This window comes from Corvus moneduloides, chromosome 13, assembly GCF_009650955.1.
Source record: "Corvus moneduloides isolate bCorMon1 chromosome 13, bCorMon1.pri, whole genome shotgun sequence".
Classification (NCBI taxonomy): Eukaryota; Metazoa; Chordata; class Aves; order Passeriformes; family Corvidae; genus Corvus; species Corvus moneduloides.
Window position 1 is genome coordinate 16,062,819 of NC_045488.1, and position 26,838 is coordinate 16,089,656.

A 26,838-nucleotide genomic window follows, 5' to 3' on the forward strand; every position below is an offset into this window, starting at 1 on the left:
TCTAATCACAAACAATAACAAGACTGTTTTCTCTATCACCTCTATTGTTACATGTCAGACAAAGCTGCCATGCTGTCTTGAGGAATAATGGGCCTTCCAGGCTTTTCTTTTCTTCTCTTCTCTCACTGTTAAGCAGAAGAGAGAAGTATCAACACCAAAAAACGCCCTTGAAGGCTGCACTAGGACTGATACTATTTAATAATCATTACACGAAATTATTCTACAAAATTTTTAAATATTGGCAGTATATTGTAGCTACATAAAAACAACAAAAAAATCCCTCAGCAAGATATATCACAATGTCTTCTCAGTCTTAGAGCAAGACGGGGACTAGCTCACCTTATAGACACGGCCACAATTAAGAGCAGCCTTGAGATTATCTACAGAAGACCTTCATAAGGCTCAGAATGGCTTGAACCAGCTTTTTGCCAGTGACAATCTTCCATCTACACTAAGCAGGGTATAATTCAAATGCTTTATGCTTAAACAGACTGTCACGTGGCCACCAAAGGTATTTTCTGGCATTGAGAAGGAAATTTAATTTGGGATAGATAATACAGCAATGTATCTTTGAAAACATTTTAGTGCAATGATTTGGACATACAGGAACAGAATTTGAGCTTGCAAAGAAAGTTTAAGAATCTCTGTAGAAAAATATATTTTAAGAGCAACTAAAAGAAAGGTGAATATACTTTTAGTACAGAGGAGTTTAACCAAGCAATGGCAGTGCTTCTGGGAAGAACTGTACACACACTTATAGGAAAGGACATTTTATTAAGAAGTAGCTTAGTTATATAACTTCTCAGAGAAGCATCTGAGAACATCACACACGCAGTCAGACTTTGACAGGTGAAGAGACTGAAAATGGTGCAATTTCTACCAACAGAACTAAAAGCAAACTTAAATGCAGGTCAGCACTAAGCATTCTGAAAACTACACGTGAACTGACTTTTATATTCTTTTGGAAACAGGCTGCTATTTAAAACACAGGGCAAACAAATCAGAATCAAAAGAAATACCTCTTCAAATGGCTCAGTAACTGCTACTGAACTTCACAGCATGGAGGTGGGGAGAGTCCCTTGCTGTTGACATCTCCCACCTTCCAGCACCAGAATGGATGACTGGTCACTTGGTCCCAGTTTTCTGTGCTTCCAGCTGCTAGGCGACATTAGAAGAGAAAAAATGCAGCAAATCTTTTCCTAATATATTTTACATAGACAGCTTCTATTGTATTCCGAAGAGTGTTTGCAGTCAGACAGAAAAGGTGAAGAGATTTAGCCAGTCACATATGAGAATGGAAGCAGTTCATCAGTGCATAGTGGAAATGAAGTTTAAAACTCTCATTACTACAGAAATAAAGAACAGTCAGATTTCACAGCCAATAACCAATTCACTACCATAAAGAACTGATAAAGTTCCACGGATTTACACATATGCCAACCAGTCACCTCAAATGCCAGGTCAGAACGTCACCTCCAGTCCTCCAAAACCAGCTTCAGACTGTCTGAACACAATACAAAGCCATCAATTTCATCTCCTAACAAACACCAGTGAATGGAGAGAACCAGACATCCAACAGTGGTCTCACACAGCCATGTAACACCTTCTCAGAGGCTTTCTTCCATTCCTGGTGAAGCTGTTTGTAGCTCAAAGCTGAATCAGTTGAGCTGGACATGGACAGAGCTTCTCAGGTCCAGCACTGCTCAGTATTTTTACATCAGCTGGATAATGTAATGGAATCAGTTTTCCCTGAGTTTGCATTTGACACCAAATGTGGAGAAGAGGGAGGCAGAGGGGACATATGAACCACTACTCAGAGAGAATTGGACAGCCTGCATGACCAGGCCAAAAAGAATTGCAGGAGCCTTAGCAGAGGTAAGTCCTGCAATAATGCCAAGCAGCAGCAGCCCAGGCTGCTCCATTACAGTTCTATAATTAGTACACTCTCATTAGTAATATAGTGGTGTACAGTAACAGGCATAGAGAGAGATGAACAAATAGACAACACATTTCTGCCACATGACACCACATTGGGAAACCAAATTCCATACAAGTCCGGCAAAAAGTTTTATACATACAAACTGAAAACTGCCTTGAATCCCCCAGACAGAGTCAGTTATCTGGCAGAAATGACTCACAGCTAAAATATTCCTATTATGAGAAGTCACTAAGGGCATTTAGGATTTTAAATCAGAACTATTTGTAAATTGCAAACACAAGTTCAGCTCGTCAATAGCTTATTACTGCAGATACAACAAGCAGTGGTCCAAAAACAGAATAAAGTGAGTAACTGAATAAATATACCTTAACAGTTGGAAAAAACCCACATCAGAAAATGCTTTGTATTTCACAGAGAACAATTTTTAATATACATTCATTATTGAAGCCCGCTTTCAAAAAAATCCATACCTTCAGGATTTTTTAACGGGTATACTCCAGTAAACAATTTTAAAATTTATTTTTACCCTCATGACATTAAAACACATCCTATCAAGTCCCAGTGAGAACAAGAATGCTTGATCAGATGTATACTTCGTAACTTCCTCTGTCCAAACAAAAGACTTGAAGAACACCTTTAAGACCTCTACTTTTTTTTGATAGCAGTTTAAACATGCAAAAAAGCAGCTCTTCTGTTATTACTTTACTTGTTTAGCTGTACTTGTAAGTATCCTAATGCAAATCTATGGCCCTTACTATTCAAATAAACACAGCTTTTGTCCTTCATTTGTTACACCATTCTAAAAAGAAAAATATGCTTTTGTAAGTCATTTAAAAGCTGGTAGACACCACATGTCAAAAAAAGACAAACAATTAAATCCAAGTTGTTCCCCTTATAGACAATGCAGAAAATAAAATGTATATTTAAAATATGTGAGAACAAAAATGCGTAGTGAACCTGGAAAAACTGGGAAAACTGGAAAGTTATTTTTCTCGTTACGTGGTATCAGAGGTTGCTGTCAGCCACTTCTTCACTCTTCAAGATGCAGTTTTTCTATAAATATCACCAGACCAACAAAAGATACTCTTTTCCCTATAACCAGCCAAGCGGCTGCAGCCACATCCTTTTTTTGTCTGACTGAATTTGAGATTTTCACTTGAAACATGTACCCTGAGAAACGAAAGGGTTAAAGGTTTAGAAAATGCTTCAGCTATTGGAGCCATTTCCTCTGCCAGCTTGTTCTGGCTCCTCTGAAGCTGCAAGAAACCTCAGATTTTTTGTTTCCTCTTCTTCTCCAGGCTTATTCCTACTTCAGTTGCGTTTTGTTGAATTTAGCTTTCCACTTTTTCTTCACTTTTCTTTGCTTGCAGAAATTCTTCCTCAGCTTCTTTGGAGCCACACCTTCATTTCTAACAGGCTTAGCTGGCTTGCTTTTTGTTTCCATAGCTACTGGCTTTCCCTCATGGGGTGTGTCCGATTGCCCTTTCACCCCAGCCATCTACACACATATGGTGAAAGAATTAAAAAAACCCAAAAAAACAACCAGTCAGAAAATCGAACTAGAATTACCAGAATTAATAATCTTCAATCTGCATTGAGCACAAACATATACAACTACATTCAGACAAATGCCTTCTAATTCACATCATTTCAAACAGACCCACAGGCCATATCTGGACTGGCGCAGCTGGTCTTCCAGTCACCAGTGAGAAGTGACCAATCCTGCTTCTTTCCTGTCTACGTGCCTGCACTTCCTTCTGGCAGCAACCAAAGTGCACAAGGTAATTAGGAACAGATGCACAACAATTTTGCCCTCATATGAAGTCAGGCTGTGGCTAAAACATACAATTCAACCTAAAAACTATCTCACAGTGCTGGGCTTTTACACAAATGAGTAAGTCTCTGCTAAGAAAAATAATGCTTGAAAATTTTCTTACTTCTAAAGGGCCATACTACCTCAAAAATAATAGACTTGAGAGCAGGATCTTTGGAAAATTTCCCAAGCATGATAGGCATCACTTATTCACCAACATAAATTACAAAGCAGGATGGATTCCCCAAAAAATTCTGACCCCCGAAGATGACAGATAAACTACACAGCTATACCCCAAGGGACTGAAATAGATTACTCCTAAACTGCTAATCTGCTTTTCCATCAAGTGAGATACTGACCTTCTGTTTCCACCCTTCCTGGGGTGCAGGTGGAAAGGTGCATGGAACTCTTCCATGACTTATGTGGTAGGGCAAAGGGAGGCTGGGATCTAGGGGTACCCATGGGACCGAGAGAGTGGCAGGCACAGCAGGCAGATCACAGTGAGCTTTGTGCAAGTTATAGGATGATCTCGTGGTCTTGTCAAGAGAACTCTTGTAAATTGCAACTGATGAATCTCCTCCAGCATGAGTCAATAAATAAGAGCCCTCCTCCAAACTAAAATGAGAAAAGTTCAAAATAAAAAATATTATTTTAATGTTTTTTGGTTTTTTAAAAATCTGATCAGAACAGTTAATACGTTCTTAATGCAATTAGATGTTTAGTCCCTGTTTCATAAAAAGACTGTGCACAAGAAAGCGTTAAACTGTATTGAGAAATACACACTAATTAATGCGTTTATAATGTATTCATAATGTACTAATTTATCAACAATGTACACACGGTCATCATATTCAACTAAACATGTAAGTATACACTGAAAACCATCCATGTTGGCCAAACTGTATTTCCTTAACCAGCACCTTACGAACAACAATGCCCATGTGGACACAGACACACAGAACAGACAAGCTTTCAACACACACAGGATTAAACAGGTTTTCAGGAAGATAAGGTCAACCAATCAAAAATTTTAGTCACAAATCATGAAGCTACAGAAATTATGAAGAGCAGGAAACTCCTCCATAATTTGAATGAAGAGGCTTCACAGTGCAAGAAACCCGCTTCACAAAAAAATTAAGACACTTGCAGTCTGAAAGCCTCGAAGTAGCTACATAAAGAAGCAGGAGAAAGGCTGCAATGTTGTACAGAGAAAGACAGGCTGCTATAAGTCAAGGCGAGCAGAAGTGAACACAAACAGGGTTATTTCTACAAATTAAGCAAAAAAGACTAACAAAACCCAAATGCCCAAACTCTGTATGTCAGCCTACATACATAACATTACACCTCACTCCTGTGAACTGTTTACTCAGCTCCTAAGAGTCCAGTTTCCTTTCTTGAAAAACCGGTTCCAAAACCCCAAGTTCTTATTCTTTTGCATCATTTATGCAAGCCCTGCAATGCCAAGCACATTTTACACAGTACTGTATTATACTATGATAGACCTAAGAGAACCTGTAAAGTATTCCATGTACATGACGAAATAAAAATCAGAGTAGACAAGCATTCTACAGAAGAAACAGGATGAACTGGGCAATGTGGCAAACAAATACAACGAACAAGAATTGAGCACTTACTCAGACACCTTCTTCAAAATATGATGAAGTATATTCAATGAATTTGCAGGCCTGTGAAAGAAAAAAATAGTAGAAGTAGTAACTTGCAATGCTTGTTAGGGTTTGAAATTCATTGCTGAAAAAACTTACTAAAAATACTCACTTAATCAATCCAAGCTTTTCTCTTAAAGTTTCTGGAGAAATCTTTTCTAGCATAATAAGCTTTGATGTAAAAGCATCAATATGTCCTGAGAAAAGAAATACAATTAATACACTAAAAAGAAAACCAAACAAATCCAAGAGCTTAATTTGCAGATCTAATGCCTTTTTAAAAGGATACAAAACTTTGCTCTTTTGGCATAGAACTGTGAAAAGTATTTATCAATGTTGCACCATAACACAGAGTAAAATGTGCAGCTGCTTTAAGTACAGACATCTGTACCTGGACTGTCTTTCTAAACCAGGAGATGCCTGACCCCAGCAAACCTTACATCTTGGGTGATGTGTGGGATACAGAACCTTATTTTGCCATTGCCTTAATCTCCTTAGTTAGTTTGTATCTTCACAAGTTCATTCGACCCTTATCACTTTGCTTCCTTACTGGACAGATCCTGAAAGCTGATCTTTTACAACAAATCTACTTTTGAGTTTAATATACTTGCTTTTCTATTCTGATGTATTGCATGACTTTCTGAGGATTCTGACCTTTGTCTCTTGATTTTTTCCACCCTCCCTCACCTGCGAAACTACAATTTACAGCTCAGGCCTTGATCACGGCAAGGTGTTAAAGACTATTTGTCTTGGACTCTGTCAGAAGCAACAATTCAAAGCTCTCCTCATCACATTTTTAAAATAAAGGCTGTCAAGGACAGTTTAGCCCACATTTCACTTGATGAGCAGTACAGATCACCAGCACAGCTTGGACATGGATTTGATGACTGTACCTTGCCTTCTGGTTCTTTCTCATGCTGATGTTTTCCCCAAAATCTATTCTATTTCAGCTCCCACAAGCAGGATGAGGAAAAGGCGGCATAATAAAACACAGCCTACTCAGCAGAATTCACTGTCTTACTACAAATCTGCTCTCTTAAGAAGTGTAAATGCTTCAATTGCACAGTTAAAACTGCTAAACCAGAGCATTTCACATTCCAAGCTATCCATTACCAACAGTTTATGTGTTGTGTAAGAAGACTAAGTAATAACCCTCACTTTAACAAATTAAAAAAGATGCAGCAGGACAACTTCTTTAAACACTGTACATTTGTCACTTTTCTTGATATCAGTACTTTGTGCAAGACTAAGCAGCTAAATTTCATATTCTGCATTGCTGACTACAAAAAGAGGCTTGAAGTCATTATTAAAAATATAATTTAAATAAAATCTGTTTGAGGTCTGTATTCCTCATCAGCCCCTCCTCAAATCAGAGACTTCTCTACTTTTAAACTCACTGACAACGTAACTGGGAAAAAAAAAATAATCACAAAATATCTATGAACTACTTCCACCTAATTTATATAACTATATCTTAGAGTTGAGAAGTGACTGATGGAAAATACTTGACATGTAGTAAGTCACCCATACACTAAGTACTTTTTTCCAACCCATTTTTCAAATAATCTTAATTTAAAGGCCAATATTATTCCATTCATATGAAGGTAAGATATTCTTGCAAAAAGTTTTGCTTAGGCACTTAATGCAAATAAGTGAATAATGGTCAGGGCAAAATGCTCCCATTAATCAGCAAAGCTTATCTCTACTTTATTTACTGCTTATATCAAGTACAAGTGCCTTATTTGGGAAGCTTGTCACAGAAATTACTGCCTTTGCAGATGCAGGATTTCCTATCTGAGTAGCAAGGTGACTTAAATCAACAACCAAGCCAGGTGCTTTGCTAGCAAGAGGAAGATGTTTGTTTGATGATAGTGTCTCTGCTTTTGTGCAAATCATCAGTACCTGCTTTGAGAACATCCTAAATAAAAAATTCAACTTCATCTCCCCTCTGCAGTTGCTGCAGGAGGCCATGGTTACACGTCTGTTTTCTGTCTCAACCCCTGAGCTGGCAGTGCTGCTGAGTCACGGCTGAGCTGAGATCCTCCCTCTGTCACACACACCACCACCAGACAATTACAGGGGAAAGACCAAGGTCCAAAGAACTTCTAATCCATACTCATTTGGCAATATGAAGATGGTTGAGACAGTGAATGAAGCTTTTTCAATAGCCAAAAACACCTATGCAATTTAACACTGAAGTCTGCTACATGATCAAAACTTTAAAATTAGAGGCTTAACTGAGCAAGAATGCAAGTTGTAGTACTGTGTTAGTAAGATCATAGTTTTCAAACCATGTTGTTCCATACTTCCACACTCATACTGTGGGGTAAATTTATAAAGAGCAGTAAGTCTATGGCTTCACAAAGTGTTTGATTTAAAAAATTATTTTATTATAGAGCACAGCATTTCACTTAAAATAATTCAAATTACAGCATGATCTCAGAAGCTCTCTGCCTGTCTCCTTACACTGAACACATCATTGCAATAGTCTCACTATCAGGTATCAGATTAGTGACAGGGAATGAGAGATTCACCCCTTTTTAAGTTGCTCGTAACACAAGGATATCATCACACTCCGAGAACTGTCCCTGGAGTTTCAGGACAAAGCTCTCTACTGCAAAGAGCCCTCTGAGTAAATCTGGACACTTGCAATATTGCATTTTTCACAGCTCCCTTTGACACACAAACTGAAAGGCAGAATTTCACAGCTACCTTGCAATATATCAAGAGCAGAAAGCCTCCCCAAGTAGAATATGGTAACAGTTTCCTATTAAAGGCTATGGTAGATGCTTTTTCTTAGAATGGGTATTTACTTCCACGTATTTTTTTTACCTACCTCTCTAAGAAACTGCACAGCAGTATCAACAATCTGCCCCGCAGGCTGGGAGTACCCATTTACTGTGCAGGACAGTGACAACCCACAGAATCCTGTGCCTCCTCAGAGCCCACGAAAGGAGAACTCCTGTGCACCCCGGGGCTTGCTTCTGGAAAGAGTGTATCCAGGAGCTGACAAACAAACATGACTGGAATAACCAGTGTTTCCCAATCCCAAGGACACTTTCTGCCAAGCGCAGGAACAGAGATGTGCTGGAAGCCAGGTCAGTGCAGCCTGCCAGCCCAGGGCACTGCCCATTCCACAGCCAGCAGGTAACTACAGGGGACACACTGAGGAAAGCTGTGCTGGAAGGGGAGAGCTCTGTGGCTCTTTAATTGGAACAATACCTACACACCCAGCCTGCTTTCTCCTACATTCCCAAGAGCCTCCATAAAAAAGGGTGTTGGCTGGATAAGCTGTCTGCAAACTCCTGCGCAAACCATACCTTCAATATATCCTGTAACTGATGTGAGATTAGATAGATACTCACTTCTTCACTTTGTGCACTTAGCAAACATCAGCCCTCTCTCCACAGTTCACTACTTTCTTACTCTGCTAGCCACTCTGGAAGCGTTAATAAAAACTTTGATAACATTTCCTACAGGAAGCTCAACTGCAGTGCAGTTCAGTATGCTGGATATATCCTCAGTACAAATACTCAGAATACACTCAGTATAGTGGTCTGCTTGCTAAAAATAAAAAGAAGAAATGTTTCTGTACTGCATATTAAGATACGGTTACAAGTAGAGAACTCTGTACATAATAAGCTCTTCATGAGGATTTTTTTTATGGAATGGAAAAACCACATCAAATATTGCTTTTAAAGTTTAAAATTAGAAATACAATTTCCACTGAATAATGAGAGCAGACTACGATGCAATTGGCAAATACATTAGATTTCACATAATCCTTATAATTCTATGGTAGCTTGCATAGTTTGTATGTAAAAATTCTAAAACCGAGAAGTTAGCATTTCTAAAATAGCATTCTGATGTGAGCCAACAACAGCAAAAGTGTAATTCAGCGCACAAGTGGAAAGGTTAGGCAACCACAGGCCACAACTGCTGCCATAACAACCCTAAAACCCAGATTTGTTTCTACATGAAAGTGAGGCAGTCCCCACTGCAGAATACTCACTCACTGTACAAACAGCACTGCCCTCACTCAGCAGCATGCACCAAGCATATTCTAAATATCAACTAACCACTCTGTTGCAAATTTTCCCTTTTAAAATCTTATTAATTACAAGATAATTGGTATCAGCAAGCTCTCCATATATTAAAATCGTTGTTAAAATAATCTGGTGACATTCTTTATATGCATAATTTCAATTTCTATACACAACATATATCCCAATAAACGTAAAAACTTTCCTGACTTTGAAAATGTCATTGTACAAACATGAATACAGCATTTTCTAAAGGACATGGACACTATTTCTCTAAAACCAAAGTTGGAACATCCTCATTCACCACCCAACAGAAATTTTAGACAAAGAACTTACAAAAGATGGAAGTGAAAAGCAAAAATAGAAAGATAAATAAGAAAGGACATATGGAATATACCTTTAATAAATATGTATGTCTTCTGTTATTCTACCAATACTCACACATACATGTGTCTTAGGCAAAAACTCAACACACGAACTTACCAATATAAAATAAGCATTCAGAATGCAGCATACTCTGTGTCCACAGCTGGCACACCTCACTTTCTGTAAGAACTTCAACACCGTAGTAGGCTTGGTATTCAAGTTTTGGCAACAGGAATATGGGAGTCAGCTGAAAAAGAGAAGATAAAAGAAAAAATTAGCACTCACTGTCCAAAGCCATCCACAATTTAACTATATTTTGTAGTTTATAATAACCACAGTCTTCCACCATAGCTGAAGCAACAAAGACATTTCTGAGATTTTGTTTGAAGGTTCCCATTCTGTGAAATCCACAGTACAAACTTGGGAGTACAGAGACTTTATATAGAGAAAGGTGAAATGGACAGGACAAAGGAAAAAGAAAAACAGGCCTGGGCAAGCTTTTACAAATAATAAAATTCTGCTACTTAGTAATTTTTCCATGTGACTAAATTAATTTGAAGTTTACACTTCTGTGCTCTACTGCCCTCTGCAGCAACTTAAGAAAAAACACGTGACATTTCTAATTTGCTTATTGTTAGCAGAATTCTGCCATTTATCACTCCTGTCAGAATCTCACTTGAAACTAGAACCTAATGCTTGGACTCTCATTTGAAATCAGAGGCTACCCTAACTAGAGAGGTAACCCTAACAAGCACTGTCAGTTCTCACTGACAACCCACAGTTTAAATTTCAGCAGAAATTTAAAAAAAAGAATAAACAAGTGCTTGGTTTCTAAATAATGAAGCAGTTATCCCCAGGCATTTATGAGCAGAGGATCAATAGCAAAGAGATAGGATTTCTTCAAAATAAGATTGTAAGCACAGACTCTTGGTAAGTAATCAGAGTTACAATGATTATTTCCATTTCAACAGAGCATAAACACCCACCTGATGTAATTCTAGGATTCTCAGAAGGGACATACCACAACAAATTTGCTGAATGATTCAGAGGACTCTTTTAAAAAATTACAAATTACTGAGAATTACAGAATAAAATTTCTTTCTCCTGATGCTGCAAGGAGTATTTCGATTACAGTTGCATTCAAACCACTTAATTCCATGAGATAAACCATTTGCTAAGAAATGCCACAGTATTTTCAAGCAGAACAAATAGAATCTCTTTTTGTGTTCTCTGTTGTTCATTTTATCTCCTATTTCCCTGCTTAACTAGGCATGATAGCAAGGCTGAATCCTGCTTGAAAGTATTTATGCTCATGAACATTCTCAAAGCCTTGGGTCAAACCCCTAATTACTCCATTAACTTTTAAGAATAGTTCAAAATTACATTTTTTTCACATGAGTACCATTACCCAGGTATACTACTGTAGTAAAAAAAGGAGAATCACTCTTCCTTATCTTCTAATCAAGTAGCTTTAAAGAAATCACAAGTTATTCTTCCCTGTCTTGGTCTAGCAAATATTTACTTCCAGAAGACACACTGCAGAGTCACAATTAAAGGTACCAATTGTCTCAGTGAGAGCACAAATGCTATCAAGGACTGGGAATACCAGAAATACCAGCTGAGCACAACTGTTTTTAAAAAAAAAATCAACCCAAAAAAAGCTGAAAACAGAATCTTTACCTTTTGGGCTCTTTTCTTTTTCTGGTATCGTGGCAGTGACTTGACTTTCTGCACACTGCAACGCACGAGTAACAACAGATCATCCAAACTGAAGAGCTTGTACGCAACATTGCCTTCCTCAGGTGCTTGATACTCTGAAGGGTCTTCTTCAAGCAGCTGAAGTTCACTTGGCAGCTTTCCTACAGAAAATGAAGAACCCAGAAAATGGCAAGCTTGGACATTCTTTACCATGAAGCTGATTAGCTTTTTTCCCTTGCAGTAGGTTTTTATGTTCGGGTGTTTTGTTTAGGGTTGGTTTTTTTTACTGTAGGATGTCTTTCATTTCCTTTGATTCTGGGGTGAAAACTACTTCATTAGGCACAAAAAAGTCACTTACATATTAAAAAAAAAATTAAAAATAATTACATTTGGAAAACGTTCACTCTAGTGAATAATCCCACATCATTCGATTTCTCACACAAATAGAGAACTCCAAATGTGAGACTCCATTCTTGTATAAATGTCGTTCAAAAGCTGCTTTTTAAGCTGCAGTCACTACGCACAAAGGAGAGAAAACTTTTATTTACAATGAATGCAGACATGTAAAGAGGTTTCTCAGCTTGCTATAGAACTTTCAAATTGTAGAATTATGCTTTCTATCCTTACGCAGTCACTTTTCAGCATGCTGGCAACACTGGTTTCACAACCTCTATTTAAAAAAATCTATTATAAAACATCTGAATTCTATACTCTAACAGAGAGAGAAATAAAGTACCATGCCTCTCAGCCTTTCAGAGTGAGGGAGGAGACATGGTCTTAGTAATTACTAAAACTCAGTTAAATAAATAAAAATGTAGGAAGTGATAACACAACGTCAACTAAAACCGAATTAGTTGTGTTAACCTACAGATTAAGTAGATCCTACATGATCAAATGCACACCTACTCAGAAAATACCAAACATGTTTTCCCACCAAAAAGCATGGATTTGTTGGAATTAAATATTTGAGAACAGTATCTGCCCTGACACCACCTGTCTGATTTCCTGCATATTTACCTAACACAATTAAGTGTTTCTAACTTCAGTTGGACAGAGCTGAGAAGCAACGTGAGCATGTGAGGAAAACCTCCAAGTCCACGGTCCCCAGGATCTTCAAGACTTGCAGTTCTGGGTTAAGGTCCAGGTGTAGAACAGATTCAATACCCAGCTAACTGAAAACATGGAGAGGTGGCTTGTAGTGAATCCTCATTTGCCTTCAGGGACAGAGTGCTGGGAGTTAAGCAACAGCAACTGAACCAGAGGGCTCAAAACTTAAGACACACAAATTTCAATTTTTTTCCAGTTTTTAATGGCATCATTTGATTAATTTTAGTTCTACAAAAAAGTAAAATAATTCTATTTTTGATTGACAAACTACTTTTGCAGAACAGACTACACAAATACTTGAATTTCCATTCAAATAAACCATTCGGTAGTGGAATGGGTTATTTTCCTTGCTTAAAAACCTTGTGTATAAGAATTTTTTGTTTCTCTACAGTAAAACAGTATTTCACAATCGCCTCTGTGGACAAACAGCTCCTAAAATGCTCCCTTCTGTGTGCAAGACAGTAATCCTCACACAGAGGAGGTACTGGTAACCTGAGTCACATCTCTAAATAAATGTAACAGATGCACTACTGCCACATTCTTCAGATAAAGTGTTTTCTGTTAAATTTCCCTCCTTACCCAATGACCACACTTACTCTTTTGCACTCCCTCAAAAAGCCAAGTCCAGGTATTTCTAGAGGAGCTGGCAGGATTGGAGGCTGGGGCTGGCACAGTTTCTGTGCTGGAGATCACCGATGTTTTTGGAGACTGAGGCACCTGGGCTGGCAGAGCATTAGAATTATCACAGCTTACCACTGGCTCCTGAGCTTTTTGGGAATGGGACTTGAGAAGTTCGGTTTGCATTTTCAAAATTTGCCCGACAGGATCTAATTCTTTGGATAACTTTCTTGGAGGTTTCTTAGAGGCTTTTTTCCCCGGATCCATGGTATCTGAGCAGCCAGTGATGCTTGCTAAAGGACTCTGGGTAGGGGAACGACATCTGGCAGTCTCTGCTGATGTACAAGAAGCAGCGGTTGGTACAGCTGGTTTGCAACAAGCAGTGGTTCCACATTCTGTATCAATTATCAAACGCTCTTCATCTGTGTCACTACTGCATAAAGAAGTGCAAATCTCTTTCTTCTGTGCAGCATCAGGCTCTTTCTCAGAACTCAGAGCAATAGACAGAGGATTTAATTTTGTTTCATTGTCCAACACTTCCTTGCTCATGACACGTTGTGCTTTGTTCAGTCCTACCTCCACGGACTGAAAGCTTTTACAAGGTGAATTTTCTTGAGGGCTGAAGCATGGAATGCCATCTAATGATGGAAGCTGCACACTGGCACATGCAGAACCTTCTTGCTCAGAAAGGGTGTTTTTCTCTTCTTCATCTCCACTGTTTATGGCAGATGAATCTTTCACCCCCATTTTCAGGCCATGAGATAAAATTTTAGCAGTGTTATTAACTGCAGGAAAAGTACTTTCCATTTTAGAAGTTGTTGAGAGCTTGGTAGCTGCTCCAAAAGTTTCAAGCTCTGTAACATCATCATCAAAGTCCATCCCTGTGTCATCTGGAAGAGGAACTGTCCTGCACTGGTAGGTATCAGAACACACCTTAACACAGGGATGAGAAAGTAATAACATTAAAAAACCCCAAAACAAACCAAGAAATAAGACATTGCTAAATTAAAAACACAAAAAATGCTCTACCATCGATATCTGACTGTTAGGAAAGAGGAGCAGGAATTGAAAAACAATTTTTCTTGTTTAACTTGGAATATCTTGGGGTCCTATGAGTTGAAAGGCCTTTTCACAGAGGAAAAAGTTCACAGAACTTTCTTCCACTGAAGCAAACTCATCAAAATACATTTTATTGAAGTAAACATTAAAGCGGAGATGCCCATGTAGAAGCATTTAAAAGAACTAGACAGACATTTTCTAACAGGGTCTGTAACTGAGCAATAGAAAAACCACCAACAGAAAACCTAAATTTTCCTTTATTATCACACAAAAAGCAACTTAGGAATTTTAACACAAGTTTTTGGTTTTGTTTGTTTTTAAGAACAGATGAACCTACATACATCCCACTGAAACAGGTTGTCCTCAGCTGGTTTGTCCATCGATACATCAGAAATCGAAACATAAGATGTTTTAGTTGCTAGGAAATCCATTGGAATTTCATGGAAGATTTGATTCCTCTCTCTTACTGTCATTTCTTTTCTCAGCAGAGGAGAATCAACATAAACCACTTTAGCTGGTTTGCTACCTTTTCAAGAATGAAAAGAGATTGAGTACATATTAAATGAAAGGAAGAAAGACTGTTGTGTAATTTAAATACTAAATCTTTCAACTTCCAATTACAGTCAAATCCATTGCACATTCACACCAGAAGAAGTGAAAAATGATCCTCTCATTCATCAGCAACAGAAAATAAAAAGTATGTCCAGATACAGTGTGAATTACTATGATCCTGCAGCAGCAATACACACCACATTAATAGCTGAACATATTTCAAATGCAGTTCTAAGTAGAGAATTTGTAAAATAAGAACTGAGGATTCATCACTTCCTATACAGCATCATATCACCAAATGTATCCTGTTTTCCAAAAAGATCTTTTTTCATCCTTGTTTCAAAGTCAATTCTTTTTTTTTAAGTCTCATTGCCCAAGTGATGGCTGCAGCTTATTTCTCTTCTAATCAATAACTCTGTCTGGGCTCTACTGCCCCACTCCTCCTTTGTTTACCCCTTAACACACTTACATATGAAATCACCCAAAAATAAAAGGAATATCATGCCCATCACAATAGAGAAAGCCAAGGCACATGGTGAACACAGTCTCCCTGTTTTAGGAAAAAAAGTAAATTAAAGCAAGGGGTTGGTTACAGGGAAAAGTGGAAAAGGAAAGCACAGAGAAACCCTTCAAGAACCACTGTGTATTTCTAACACAACCTGAATGCCCTTTAGGTGCTAATTTTGGATTCAAAAATTAAGTTTAAAATCTGTAATGTTGGTACAAAAGGAATCAGGCATTATCTTTACTGATAAAGTAATTTAATTTCATGTAGGAAAGTCAAAATTTGTAAATTTTGCAGGTATTTGATAGCTTATTTACTATCTGTAAGTCTGCTACAGAAAGCACTCAAGGACATTCCAACACAACAAACATTATAAATACTTGAATAAACTGTACTGTGGTTAAAAAAAAAAAAAAAGGTAAGGGAGGAAATCTATATTCAGATTACTGAAGGAGTGCTTGACAACTAAAGTAAAGCACTCCGATGAATTCTTCAGTTTATTAAAACATTTTCTGTTGCAATTGAAAAAATTATCTTCATGGGCATTCATTCCTTATTTACTATACTATGATGTAAATAGATCTTTTTAATTCCAGAAAACGTTTGCTCTTTGCTTTTTCATAAAATTTCAGAACTTCTCTGCTTTTTAGTTTACTGAAATCAGTTCACTTGTTAATTTTAACAGCTTCATGCAACCTTTTCCTTTCCACGGAGCACAACTTAGGAGTTTTGAAAAGCAAAACCAGATTTAACTGTTTTTTTGTTTTAGTTTTTTTCCCCAGGTGGAAAATAGCTGAATGTCCAAATTCAGTGTTTATGGTGATAGCTGCAGAGGTTGTTCCTATTCCCAATAACAAAGTAGAAAAAGTGACTCTGGATCAGCTTTCCAGCTTTTTTGGACAAACCCCCCATAGTTTTATAACAAAACCCCACCATACCTGCAACAGTGATCATTTTAACACGAACTGGAATTTCCCACTGTTCCTTGTAGTTTAGTCCATGATTATTCAGTAAAGTAAATAATGATTGATTACTTAAAACAACTTGAGGACAGTATTTCAAAGCAAGTTTTTCTGCATTTGAATCTGAACTAATATCCTAAAGAGAGAAAAAAAAGTTATTTCTTTCGAAGTTCTTTTTTTAAGAAATACACTCAAATTTAAATTTACAAGAAAAACTCCGAACCCAATCAAAAATGGATATATACAACCCTTACTCCCCCAAAAGTCCAAATACTACCACAGTCCCAGGACTCGAAATGAAAAAGCAAAGTCCTCTGAAGGTTTTCAGCTGCATCTTATACATTCACATTGCAGCGTGAGAAAATATGTCTTTTTAACTTGTATTTTCAGTTAATTTGTATACCTTTGAATTACTAGGTTGAATAGGAATTTAGATAATCATGAAATATGGGAGTGCACTGAAGCAAAGAAAAACCTCCAAACCAGATTAACTCACAATTATATATTACAGACCTTCTTATGAGTTCAGTAACAGCACAAAAGAGACATCTAATATTGAAGTATGGTTGAAATTGCACAGTTGTTTCAATACCAGTTACATATGAATAACCTTAAAACAAATATAAAACCATCAAGAATACAAATTCAAAATTGAAATGATAGAATTGTTTAATATTACAAGTACACATTTCCATGAAGGAAGGAGGCTGGCAATGCTCATGAGGTTGAAGAATATCATCAGGGACTAAGAAGATAATGGGAGTCCAGGAGCACTGAGGACCATGAGAGAAGTAAGAAAAAACCAGCAATGTTCTTTCTTCTGCCACCTGAGACACCATCAGAAGTGCTCTGTTTATAGCTCTAACATCTCTTGAGGCTTATAACATTCTCCTGCATCACCTCTGCTCCTTTCTTCAGCAAATGTCTTTGAAATTACAGTGCTTCTGTTGAAAGTTTGGGTTTTGATATGTGAAAAAACTCCTTAAGTTAGCTGATAAAAAAATTATCTGGAATAAACAGTCAAAAAACTCAGTTCTACAGAACAAACACTCCCTGATTTTCACAGTGGAAGAACACAAACAGAAATACCAGCTATTTAATGGTGCAATGCAATCTAAAAACTGCTCAACATGTAAAAAGGATCAGATTGCACTCTGTACAAAATATGCCTTAAAGATGACAATAAAAGGTTACTTACATTATGCATAACATGAGCCTTTTTTTCTGGGGTTATAATAGACGTAACAGTGCTATAATCTGTGGGCAGCTGAACAGGCATGGAAGGGAAATCTGTTTTACCATGTCTTGCTGTACCCTTGGGGAAATCAAGCAGTGTCAGAAAACAGCTTTCACAGCACTTCTTACGAGGAAAAATATTAGGAACGTACAAAAGTGCATTATAAAGTTATGTGATATAAGAAAACATACTATTAATGTAATCATTTTATTGGCAAACATCTGGTGAAAAGGGTTAACAGCCTTACTACCAAAATAATTTTATTTAAGTTTTAATTAATAATTTAAATTATAACCCCTAACTCAAGAACTGAATAATAGTTGCAAAAATCCTAATCCTTGCATGACACAATCCCAATGTAATTCTACTTATTTAAAAAAACCCACAAACCCATTATGTGTACATAAGGTGCTACCATTGCAAGAAGATTTTTTTCCAGCCTAAAGGTCAGCTGTGTATGAAACTTTCCTCCCATGATACTCATGATCTCCTGGAGGGTGTAAAACTCTGGGTACTTCTGCACATGTCCAATACACACACGCAGCAATTCCTACCACAAAAAGAAAAATAATTTATGCATTTGAATCTTTCATAAGAATTTAATTTGAAAAGTTTTTTCTGCAATCGCAAGTTGCATTTAAAAACTTGCAGATACCAGTAGAGATCTTTAATACTCTTACAGTCGCTGGTCTGAGAACTGCAATACATTCCAGATTCTCCTCAGCCCTTCATATGCAAGGCTGACAATGTATGCACACAGCTCAGACCAATCATTAAAAACATGCAGTTGAGTACAGCTTGAACTGTGTTAAACCAGGTAATTATTTTCTTTTTAGCTTATTTATTGTGGCTTTTAGAGGAACCAGTATTTTTTTGTGTTACTACCCAGTTTACACTAGGCCTAGGCAGAAGTCACAAAGGTAAAGGCATAGGATGATTCCATTTGCCTTAAAACTCGCTATCATGTCAACTTGACATAATTTTTTTGATACCTGAATTAGGCATTTAGGATATTTAGTTTTTATTTAGTCACTAGAATGAGTTATTTCTGCAAGTATTGGTTAAAAGAAAATATGGGCCTCTATTTCATTTTTAAGTCAGGGTATTAACAATAAATAGGACTTGAAGTCTGGAGACACATTTTGTGACCAGATGACAAGATATAAAATTGCAAAGCCGATCCCAATATTTAGGGGGAAAAAACCCAAAAGCTGTTTGTCTTCACATGTGCCCAAACTCTGTGTTAACCCCCTAATGGGAAAGTTTGGAAAAAATTCCAGATTTTCGGTTCATTAAAATGTGCTCTAAACCCAAGAATGATACACGAAGTTGAATTCATGTTTGATCTCAGAATCATCAAAGTGGATATTTAACACAGCATGAACTTGCAGAGGGTTATGATTAAAGTGTGAGTAATCCCTAATTACAATGACTTTAGAACACGCTACTAAGCCTTCCTGTGGAGGAAAGCTTAACATTCTGTCCAGCACCGTGTATCTAGGAGCAACTTGTTAATGGAAACGCACACTTGAAACGCAGCTTCTCCCCTCCCAAACATAAGGAAATTATTTATTTATTTGATGAATAAATATTTTTGCAGTATTGTAAGCAGTGATTTCCCTTCTATTACATCTTTTCGGCACCAACGAACCACGGGCCAAGCCACAACACACAGCGCAAGAGAAATGGCCACTTCCCCATCTCATCCCAATATAAAATCAGGAGAAGGTCAGGAAACATCACATCCCATGAACAGTTCTATGTATCTTAATCATGATTCCACGACAATTTTTTAAGAAGGGCTGGAATTAAGCATGCCATTGGTAATTACCTCAGTATAACGTAGTGCATCTTCAGAGATGGCATCATAATCTTGGGCACAGTTTTTTGCAGCGTTTTGGGCAAATTTCATAAATTCTGCAATTTCATTGTTTACTACTTCTTTCATTTGCTGGGGGAAGGAAAAATCTATTTTTAAGACAAAACAGAGTCCTCTATGCTAGATATCTAACCAGCAAAATTTCCAGAGAGACAGTACAAGTAATGAAATGAGGGATGGAATAGATTCCACTTGCTGCTCAATTTGGCAAATGTTCAGTTTCAATTAAATAAAAAAAAAATTTTGCAAGGCCCATTTCCTTAAAAGAAAATCCCAAACCAACAAACCACTATCCCCAGAAATCAGCAAGTTTCTTTTGATGCGGTGATTTATAAACAGAAAGGTTACAAGACACGGCTGATGAAGTTTACACAGCAAAGTCACAGTTATCTGAGTTCAGATTTCGTGAGAAATTATAACCTAAGTAACAACAACATAGTAGTTACTGATGTGCCTGGAAATTATATTTCCATTGTTACAGCATAAAACAAAGAAATTAGCATTAATAAGGAAGCATGGGAAACCAAATGCAATGGCTCAAAACAATTTGCTGATTAATTACATTTTACAGGACTCAACTAAAATGATTCTCCCACCTAACATGAAGCTGGCCTATATAAATGCATTGCTGAGACTCATAGCAGGGATGAACTCAGCCTTTCTCCTGTGTGAGCACAGCAGGGCAGCACACAGGGCCCTCCCATGCTAATGAACAAAGCTCCCACAGCTGGCAAAGATCACATCAAAATGTATCCACAGCCTAACACTACCTAAGATTGCTACATGCCAGTACAAAATGCTAAAATCACAGCAAGGACAACTTTTAACTTCCTCCTCAGAAAAAAAGGGTTTTTTTGGGGGGTGGGGGGCTGTTTAATCAGTTGTCAAAGATCTACACTTACCCTCAGTTGTTTAGATCACTTAAAAAAACCCCAACAAAACAAAAAAGCCACAAAACCCCAATTTCAATGAAATAACCAAATACACTTTTTATTTCTATTAAAAATATTAAAATATTATCATCCTGAATACTTCCAACCTTTACTACCTTTCATAATACCATGAATTCTATGACTAATTATGACAAATTGAAGTGAAAATGAATTTTCCCCTTTTCCTTTACTCTTTGTAAGAAAAGAAAATGTGTGACTCCCTTTGTGGTGTTCATATGTACATATCTTACCATATATGTGAAAAATTCCCTTTGACTTGCTGCATTAACCTGGAAATGGTTTCTTTTTTTTGAGAACTTGGTCATCAGATACAAGTATGTTTTCTGCTCCTTCTCAGACAAACAAGAGGTAAATGGATAGGGGAATCTGGGTTCTGGAAGAGGATGATCATTAGCTGGGCTTTTTTCCACCTCAAATGAATCTGGAGCCTGCATGCTACAAGTCTGTCTGTTTTCTGAAGAGTTTGTCAATGCCTCCACATTTTTCTTTGCCTCTCTGAAAGAAAAGTAACAAATTAACAAATTTGCAGTTTTCACATAAATACTAGTATTAGTCAGAAACAATAAAGGCAGCTGTGCAAGCCTAAACTGCACTGAGAGACACTGCTATTCCAATTCTTATCTGTGCCACTGGACTGTTCTCATTCTGAAACTTCACCTACAAACTAACCCTTAGTGCCACCAGCAGGTCTGCAACTGGTTTAAAAACAAACAAACAAAAAAAGGTAGGGTTTTCTTTTTTTAAAAAAACAAAACGGTGTTAACATGAATATGAAACAGATTCTTTGTTCTGGAAACACACATTCTTAATGAAAAGATAAAGAATCTCCACATTTCAGTCACTGATGACCACTGATCAGAAACTGTCTGCACTCAGAAAGGTCAGACTTGTAAGTCAGTTCTGACAGTGAAGGAGAAAGACTTAACTAGGAAGAGCCTTTCTTTCATTGCAGAAGAAGGAAATTAAAACTACTTCATTGTAACAATAGAAATTCCAGATTTCAATGAAGAAATTCTTACAGAGTACACAAATCAAGCATTTTATTTTCTACTCTAAACAATGCTGGAAGCAGTCACCACAAATAGTAGTAGGCTAGGGCAAGGGGCATGGCTGTTCTGACAACAAAGAAGGAACATTAAGGCTGGTTCTTAAAACAACTCCAGTATACAAAGGCCAACCGGCTTAGCCCTGGTCTATTTAAAATAATTGTACTTAAGAGAGAAAATATTTAAGGCTAACAAAATGAACATTAACTGCTGATCTTGGAAAAAGCATATTTTTAAGATACTATTTCAGCAGCAGAAAACATCTCAAGTGTCACTCAAACCCAGCAGTATCACATCCACAGTTCTTAATAACACTTCACAGCTGTCTCTCTAAATATGAGAATGTGTCCATCCTTGTGGCACAAACTGGCAAATTTAATTAAGCTGTAGCAGCAACAAGATGCTGACTCAGATATGCCAATGCAAGAACATCAAGAAATTCTAGCAGCTTAAATTGGCTATATTCAGCACTGAATGAAATGGCAGCACATCAAGATCATTTCAGTATGCAGTGCTGTCACAGTCTTCATCGGGGTGCAAACCAAAATAATCTGACAGAGCCTTTCTCTCCATATTTACAGCATTATACTTTATTTGAGCTGACGGCTTAAATTTTACCCCTTCGTTTTATCAGCAACCTGCCTTCACAGCTTCTACACCAAGAGAACATACACTTTAGTAAATATCTATGAGAAATCCCCCCAAACTGGCTAATTTCCTCCAGCTTTTACTTTCACACTTGCTCCAACAGGTTTAATTTCTCTTCCTCTTGACTCTGTCCACACAGCCCAGTTCCATCAATTTCTGATTTTTTCCAGTTGCAACCTCTCTGGCTTCTTCTGGCTGTAAAACCACTCGAATCACACACAGCTGACCACAATCCCACTCTTTTGAGTGTCCACTCCAGAAACTCTTCTAAGGAAGAATCCTACAGTAGTATCAGGTGCACTAGTAACAAGCTCATACCTTGCCAACTCAAGGGAAGTTGCTCCAATAGAGATTAACCAGAACAGCCTTCTCTAGCTAAAGATGTAGGATGAAGTCATGTGATGTAACACCCCTGTGATGTATCCCCCTCAAATGCACATTCTCATTGTCAGTTCATAAAAACACAGTAATTCCCCTTTTGAACAAACTATTTCCCCACGTGCTAAATTCCCCACTTACATGGTTTCCCATCCACATTCCTTAGTGTGAAGGTTCATGCACCAGGAGTCATGCTCACCTTCCTATCAGCTTAATAACTTCTTAAGCCAAGAGTCTAAATACAGCCCTCCAAATGCTGAAATCCAGCATGAGACACACTTCTCACTATGTGAAATAAATGTTACTCTACTTCCTCAACTTAAGAAAATATAAAAAGGACATCAAAACTACACAAACAACACAACCTGTACCACCTGGGTTCACAGTTTCATTTCCCAGTCTTCAGCTGGCGTTCTATACAGTTTCTTCATTACTCAAGGAATTAATTACATTTCCACTGCACTCAAGACACTGGTGGTTTATGCAAACAGTGTTGGCTACTTCCAAAAGGTAAAAGTAAAAAGGATTTCAAAGCACAGTACTGTTGCCCTTCTAAAGCTTGAGAAGATCTGGATGGACAGATAGCCATGAATTTCTGAACAAAACAAGGGCTGGTTCACGGGTTACAGGACCCTTACCCTGACCAGTTAAGAGTGTGGGTGAAACTTCATCCCTCTTTGGGATGTAAGAGAAAGCAAAAAACAAGTACTACTCCCAAAAAACCAATAACCCAACCTCTATCCCCAAACACCCTCCCATAAGACACAAAATAACGAAGGACTCAACCTAGACTCCTGCTTTGTGAGGTTTCACAACAGATAAAGCACAGGGTAACAGCTGGCCCAAGGAGTCAGTAACAAATCCTTGTGTGCCAGACACCATGCAGCTTTCCCCAAAACAGTATGGGTATGCATCCACAGGATTATAACAAAAACCACAAAATGATAACATAACATAATATACCTGTTTGATAAATGCCAGAGTTCAGAGAGGCTCGGAGACAAGGAATATTTTTCATAAAGTTCATGGGAGAAAAATACTTCTTGGCCATTTTTTGGTGTAATATCCCTAATAAAAAAAAATATAAAATAAATATATTGCAAAACAAACCAAAAAATTAAAGGCCACATCTGCCCCTGAGAAAAAAAACCAGAATTCATTTATATTAAAAAAAGAGGCTACCTACACAGTGGTTCCAGATTTCCTCTTTACGGAAATTACCTATGTAAGAAACCCTTATGTTTTTCAACAGTAAAATATATATTCTTCACAGTACAAAAGAAGAATTTCATTAATACAAGATATCAATTCTAAGTATGGTGAGAGAAATTCTGATGAGTTTCACATGGTCATGAATCAAAAACAAACTTTGGGTTGAAATCGCTGGAACTTTTGAGAAAAATCCAGCGGTTTTAATTTTTCAGAAAAGAATTGTTCTTGTCTTCTATGCTGATCTGACCTTCTATACTGTCTTCTCTTTTTTTTTTTTAAGCATAGCCCTTCCAGTGTACAGGTTTTATAAAATCCCAACCTCCCTAAGCTACTGTGAAAGGTACGAACAAAGATTTTATTTACTTCTTACCTCACAAACTAATTCTAACCCACCTCGCCTCTCTAGGGTTAAAGAGCCGAATTACGTATTTGCAGGGCTTTTCGTATTAGAAACACGATCAACATCCCGGCCCTAAGTCCACACCGTGGATTTACAGGACCTCACAGCCCCTCAGCTGGAAGCACACCCACGCGCAGCCCAGCGCTCCCCCACAGAACGCTCGCACTCCAGCCGCATCCACGGCGGGAGGGAATAGCGCACGCGCCCTCGGGGCGGCACCCGGCGGGGCGGGAACCCGGCGGGGCGGGAACCCAGCCCGCCCCCCTCCCCCCGGGCCGCGGAGCGTTTTGCTCTCGGCGGGGCAGCGCGGAGCCGTGTCCACCGCCCGCGCCTCAGGCACGCCCGGTCGGGCCGCTCGGGAGAGGAGAACCCGCTCACCATGTCAGCTGCGGCCCTGCGGCCGCCATCTTAACAGAGCCCTCAGGGCAGCGGCTTCGCGGTTCCTCGTCTCACCGGCGTGCAAGGCCGCCTCAGGGCACTGGCCAATCAGCGCCTGGCGCTGGATCACGTGTGCTAAACCAGCTAATGGAGACGCGGACTCGAGCAGCGCCTCAGGGTGTGGCCGCCATTTTGTGGTGGGCGGGGCGGATGATGGCGCGGAGCCGAACTGCGCGGGGAGATGTGCTCCGCGTTCACGAGGGGGCCGAGGCGGAGCCTGGGCAGGAGGTGGATATCCCGGGCAGCACATCCCGCCCCTTCCCGGCTGTTCAGAGGTGGGACCCAGGGTAGGGGGTGGGTGTTCCGGGTGGCTCCTCCCGGCTCCGGCTGTGTAGAGGTGGGCCTTGTGCAAGGTGGGCGCCCCGGGCTACTCGTCTCGCCTCGGGTGTGCAGAGGTGGGGTCTGTCACTGACAGTGAGGGGTTGGAGCTGCGTGTGAGGGCTGAGATGCCCAAGGAGGCTGCTGCGTTCATCAGCTTCCTTCCTCTCCTGGGCGTTCAGTTTCCCTGGCTCACTTCTCGTGAGCAGAGCCGCAAAGCCTTTTTTACTGATGGGCAGGCTTCCCCGTGTGGTAAGATGTGGAATTCGGGTATTCTCAGAACCCATAGGTCTGGGTGATGGAAGCTCATTTTCTTGTGGTGTTACAAGAAAAGGTGATGCCCGTCACTGCTCTAAAGATGGGGCAAATGATGAGGGCAGAGTGTGTGCTTGGTGTCCTATGATTAAAACTGGGGACTATTACACAAATACATGAAAACACAGAGATGATTCAGAATGATTTCCAAACCCCCCAAGGGAGTCCAGCTTGCTTGCAGATCAATTTTAAGGACACTGATTTTAATTCTGCCCTCTTGATTTATCTTAGAGAAGCAGAAAGGTTTTTATCCCTTTGGATAGGCCCACCCAGAGCCCAGACGTGGAATTACCCCTTTGTAAGGAGTGATCTTACTTCCCAACCCAGGTATGGTAACAGTTATATAGCTGAATGATGAGAAGGCTTATCTTGGTGAATGTACCAGCCTAAGTCCTACATCAGGCTGCATCTCTCTAAACCTGCAGTATCTGGGGGTTTTTTATAAAATAGTGCTACTTCCTACCAGTGATCTTTGTACTTTCATGACATAAACATGAACATCAGGACACACGTTTCCACTGTGTGATGAAACACTGGCACAGGTTGCCTAGGGAGGCTGTGGAGTCACCATCCTTTGAAATATTCAAAAGCCAGGCACGGTCCTGGACAACCAGCTCAAGGAGGCCGTGCTTGTGGCCTCTGGAAGTCCGTGCCACCCTCAGCAATTCAGTGGTTCTGAACCAGAGGTCAAAACCACCAACTGCTAACGTCTGCTAACGTACAGTTGAGCTTTCCTTATGGGCAGGCACAGGAAGGAGTCTTTAGTTTGTCTCACTTCAGAAAATTCCTGTGTTTTATAGTGAACTATATGGTTCTTTATAAAGCTGTTCCCTAACCTCTATCTTGGTTAGGAACTCTCCGGTGACTGGGAAGACTGGGCAGGAATCATGTCCTGAGTATGAGAAAATTAAATCTGTGTTTTCAGTGTCTTCACTGCTGCAGACATGGAGCTGCTGTAGAACACATGGCACTGCTTAGTGCTACAGTCCTAAGAGTTATCACTTCCACTACTTTTTTTGTAGAGATGATCTGGAGGTGATGGCTCCTTCCAGATACAGTGCTTCAAAGATGAATGCTAGAATCTATTTCTGGATCATGGTCAGGCGTATAGATACTGAGCTGTTAAAAGCTCTGTCAAGACTGAGGCATTTCTGAGTAGGTGCAGAAGGAGAATTTCACATGCCTGAAGCCTTAAGACCAAGCATGGTGCTGACACATTCAGGTGTTCTCAGTTAGCACAGCAGAGGGGAGTTGCACTTTTGACTGTTGATGCCTAAATTGTATTGAAACTTCAATTTTGATACCCAAATCCTCATTTAGATCTATCCTGAAGTAGTACTTCTGCTGCAAGAGTTCACTGGGAGGGCCTTGTGCCAGATTTCTTTTCTTTTGCACTTCATGTAGGGAACTGTGATTTCAAACAAGACACCTGCAAGTAGAGGGACGCTACATTAATCTACATTCATTCTGAGAAGGTTTAAAGCCCTTGTTGGCCAAAAGGGGAGCTTAAAAGGTGTTTGGGGGTCATCTTGTTTCCCTGCTGCCGAATGAAACATGACGTATGTGCTAAAACAGCTCTAATATATGTGTAGCCTAATTTTGTATCAGTGTATTCCTTAAGGAATAAACCTAATAAACCACAATTCAGAAGAACAAGCAAGATGCTGCTGACAAAAAATTAAGACAGA

At 38.9% G+C, this 26,838-nt stretch overlaps 1 protein-coding gene across 3 annotated transcripts; it reads right to left on the minus strand.

Moving 5' to 3' along the window:
• Positions 1-754: 754 nt before the first annotated feature.
• ICE2 (interactor of little elongation complex ELL subunit 2) lies at positions 755-24,657 on the minus strand. 3 transcript variants are annotated; one of them, XM_032122708.1, is made up of 15 exons: positions 24,458-24,656; positions 23,431-23,535; positions 20,626-20,890; positions 19,395-19,514; positions 17,979-18,113; positions 17,525-17,641; positions 16,303-16,462; positions 14,649-14,833; positions 13,227-14,181; positions 11,506-11,684; positions 9,943-10,072; positions 5,529-5,613; positions 5,387-5,437; positions 4,112-4,367; positions 755-3,437 (listed from the first exon to the last, which is right to left on the minus strand). In XM_032122708.1, exons 1-15 carry the CDS (start codon positions 24,484-24,486, stop codon positions 3,246-3,248), a joined length of 2,964 nt encoding a protein of 987 aa, XP_031978599.1. In that variant the 5' UTR covers positions 24,487-24,656; the 3' UTR covers positions 755-3,245. The 3 variants fall into 3 exon arrangements, with proteins under 3 accessions (XP_031978599.1, XP_031978601.1, XP_031978600.1); XM_032122710.1 differs by lacking the exon at positions 24,458-24,656 and adding an exon at positions 24,050-24,207; XM_032122709.1 differs by lacking the exon at positions 17,979-18,113 and having other exon boundaries at positions 24,458-24,657.
• Between the last annotated feature and the right edge of the window lie 2,181 nt (positions 24,658-26,838).